This window comes from Capsicum annuum, unplaced genomic scaffold, assembly GCF_002878395.1.
Source record: "Capsicum annuum cultivar UCD-10X-F1 unplaced genomic scaffold, UCD10Xv1.1 ctg50446, whole genome shotgun sequence".
In the NCBI taxonomy this organism is placed as follows: Eukaryota; Viridiplantae; Streptophyta; class Magnoliopsida; order Solanales; family Solanaceae; genus Capsicum; species Capsicum annuum.
In genome coordinates, this window is record NW_025858317.1 from 1 (window position 1) to 3,260 (window position 3,260).

Consider the following 3,260-nt stretch of genomic DNA (forward strand, 5'->3'; position numbering starts at 1 on the left):
GTTTCTTCCGCATTACTTTGATCATATGAATTAGGTGCATGATTATCGGACAGATAGGGGTGTTTCGAGCCTCCATGGTTTGAAATGCTCGTCACGGTCAGGCCCTGGTTCGGGTCGTGACAGATATGGGTTTGAAGGTCTACATTATACAGAAAAAAAAGTTGAAGGATTTGAGTGATTTGTATTTATATATAAGTGTTTCTGACAGGGATAATTTCAGCGTATTAGTAAGTTTATCATTGTGCAATTCTGAAAGTGTTGGAATGGTTGTCAATGCGAGGAACATGGTAAATACAAGTACTAAAAGAGCTTTAATAGTAACTCCTTCAGAAGAATGTTTGGATATATTTGAAATGAATAAATAAGAGTTATTATCTCCGACCCACATCACAAACATATTAAGGTTGAACAACTTTATGTCTCAAAAAGAGTACTAAAATCTGTTATGAAAGACTATGCAACTCGGGAGAAGTTTCAAACACTAACTGTAAGATCAAGTAAAATGTGGTAAGTGTATTGTTTTCAGTTGGTTGATTGTATTTGAGTATATGTATTTTTTTTGTTTGCAATTATACATTGTTGTGCAGATCTGGTAATTGTGCTTTTTTAGTTCGTCCATCAGGTATCGGTGAATGTGGAATGTTTGAGGTGAGCGAATTTTTACCAGAGCATACTTGTCCGATCAAGGATAAAATTTATCCTAAATTGCATGCTACTAGTAAGTTCATTGTTGGTATAGTCAAACAAAAGTTTAAATGCCACAAACGGAAATACAGTCCATCTGAAATCAAAAGTGACATGAAGGAAGACATGGGTATGGATTTAACATATATTATGTGTTGACGAGCCAAGGAACAAGCACTTGAAGAATTAAGAGGAAAACCATCGGCATCATACGGGAAACTACCTGCATACATGCATGTGTTAAACATTAGTTATCCCGATTCTCATATAAGAATGAAAAAGAATGAAGACAGTGAGTTTTTATATATATTTATAGCACTAACTGCTTTTATTCAAGGGTTCGAGCATTGCAGACCAGTCATAGTTGTTGATTCAAGTTATCTACGAGGACTGGTTATCGAAACTTTCGTAGCTGCATGTACCATGGATGGAGCGGGTAAGATATTTAATTATAAATGTATTTGACTTCAAATATGTTCCCAGATATGTGTTTTTATAAAATACTCATATATATTATTTATGTAATGAGATGCATTTATTAGTGTTGTCAGAAAAATGTATTTAAAATATACATATGAATTAGTTTTAGTTGTTATCTGAAAGTTTAGTAGCTTTCCAGCTGTAATTAGAAATAATATTATCAATATGCATTATTTGATGTGTAAAAAATCATGTATGTGTATATGTATTTTTTGAACCTGCATGGCATATATTTTCTTTGGCCTATGGTGTTCTTGATTTCGAAAATGATGCTTCTTGGACTTGGTTCTTTGAAAATCTGAAGGAAGCATATGGAGAAACAAGAAATATGTGTGTAGTTTCTGATCGAAATGCAAGCATCATAAAAGCTGTAGGTGAGGTGTATAATGACATACCACATTATGCATGTATGTGGCATTTGGGGGGAAATGTGAAAAAAAAACTTTAGAAAATCACATGATTCATTATCTGATGTGTTTTATACAATGACAAAATCATATTCAAAGACTGAATTTCATAATTTAATGGAGAAGGTGGAGGCAGTTGATGTTAGAGTGAAGAATTACTTGTAATTAGCGGGATATGATAAGTGGGCTAGGTCATATGCATCGGTTCATAGGGGATGGACTTTGACATCAAACATTGTCGAGTCAATTAATGCTGCACTGTTATCAGCTAGAGAACTACCAATATATGATTTTCTAGAGGAAGTTAGATTGATGTTTGGTAGATGGAAATGTGAAAATAGACAACAGGCACTGTATACTTTTACGGATCTTATTGATAAATTTCAACAAATTCTTCAACAAAATGAAGCAGAGTGTACGCGTATGAAGGTATGATGAAATTTATTTATTTATGCTTTATATATATGATTATATACACATTAGAAATTATTTTCTGTAATAAAAATACATATGCATGGCAGGAAAATACATATGCTGAGATGGTTAAATACATTTGCAAAACTGTTTCTGACATAACCTTGCAGAAAAATACATATGCTGAGATGGTTAAATACATTTGCAAAACTATTTTTGACATAACCTTGCAAATGTTATTTATTTTAGTGATTAATTTTGTTTATTAATTTCAGGTAATACCTTAATCAGAGTATATTTATAAAATCCACGACAAGGAGAAACATTTTATTGTTTGTCTTGAGGAAAAAAATGTTCTTGCTATGCATTTCAGTTGGATGAGAAACCGTGTGTTCATACTTGTGCAGTTCTTGATAGCAAGAATTTTAAGAAGGGACCATATTGCTCTGATCTTTACAAGCCAAAAACAGTCTTGCGGACATATGATCTTCCAGTTTATCCTTTACCACACAAAGATGACTGGATAATTCCTAAGGAAATTTTGGATGAGGTAGTTCTGCCACCAAAATACAAGGGACCCCCTGGAAGACCTCCAAAGAAGGATCGTGGAAAGTCCGGAAAAGATATGTTTGGAAAGAAAAATAAAAATTATTGTGGTTCGTGTGGATGTAAAGGGCATAATGAGAGTTCATGTAGGAAATACAACAAATGATAAGTTGGTTGATGTATTTAGATAATAAACCCTTGCAAAAAATTTTTCTTTGATGAAAATATATAAGAATTTTTATTTGAAAAAAATGTTTGATGTTATTGAAGTTGTTGTTATTAATATGTTGGAAAATTTTAATTTTTTTAAGCTGAATTAAATAAGAATATATTGTAAAATTATTTCATATAATATCTTTGATTTATACATTTTTTATAGCTACACATAGTAAGATATAATTTGTATATATTATAATTTATAGAATTGCATATATATCGACATAAATACAAAAAATATATATTTGTATTTACATTTTTGTACATACGTATAATAGTAAATACAAAGTATTTGTTAGTATTATATGATTTTTTTTCAAGATAAGAATATACATATGTATATACATATATATATATGCATGATGTGTATATATAAATGTAATGTATGTATTTATATTGTGGTTTTTACGAATATATAAATTCATATACATATAAATTAAAGCATATGTATAAATGTATATATGATAATATACTATGCATATATATATATATATATATATATATATATATATA

At 30.2% G+C, this 3,260-nt stretch overlaps 1 protein-coding gene across 1 annotated transcript; it reads left to right on the top strand.

Annotated features, from left to right (window-relative positions):
• Nucleotides 1-587: 587 nt before the first annotated feature.
• LOC124892769 lies at nt 588-2,697 on the top strand (the record flags this gene model as incomplete). The annotated part of the gene is made up of 5 exons (XM_047403977.1): nt 588-648; nt 1,469-1,571; nt 1,741-2,000; nt 2,093-2,176; nt 2,359-2,697. Coding segments are annotated over 5 exons (847 nt in total), but the record flags the coding sequence as incomplete, so codon positions are not given.
• Nucleotides 2,698-3,260: the final 563 nt, after the last annotated feature.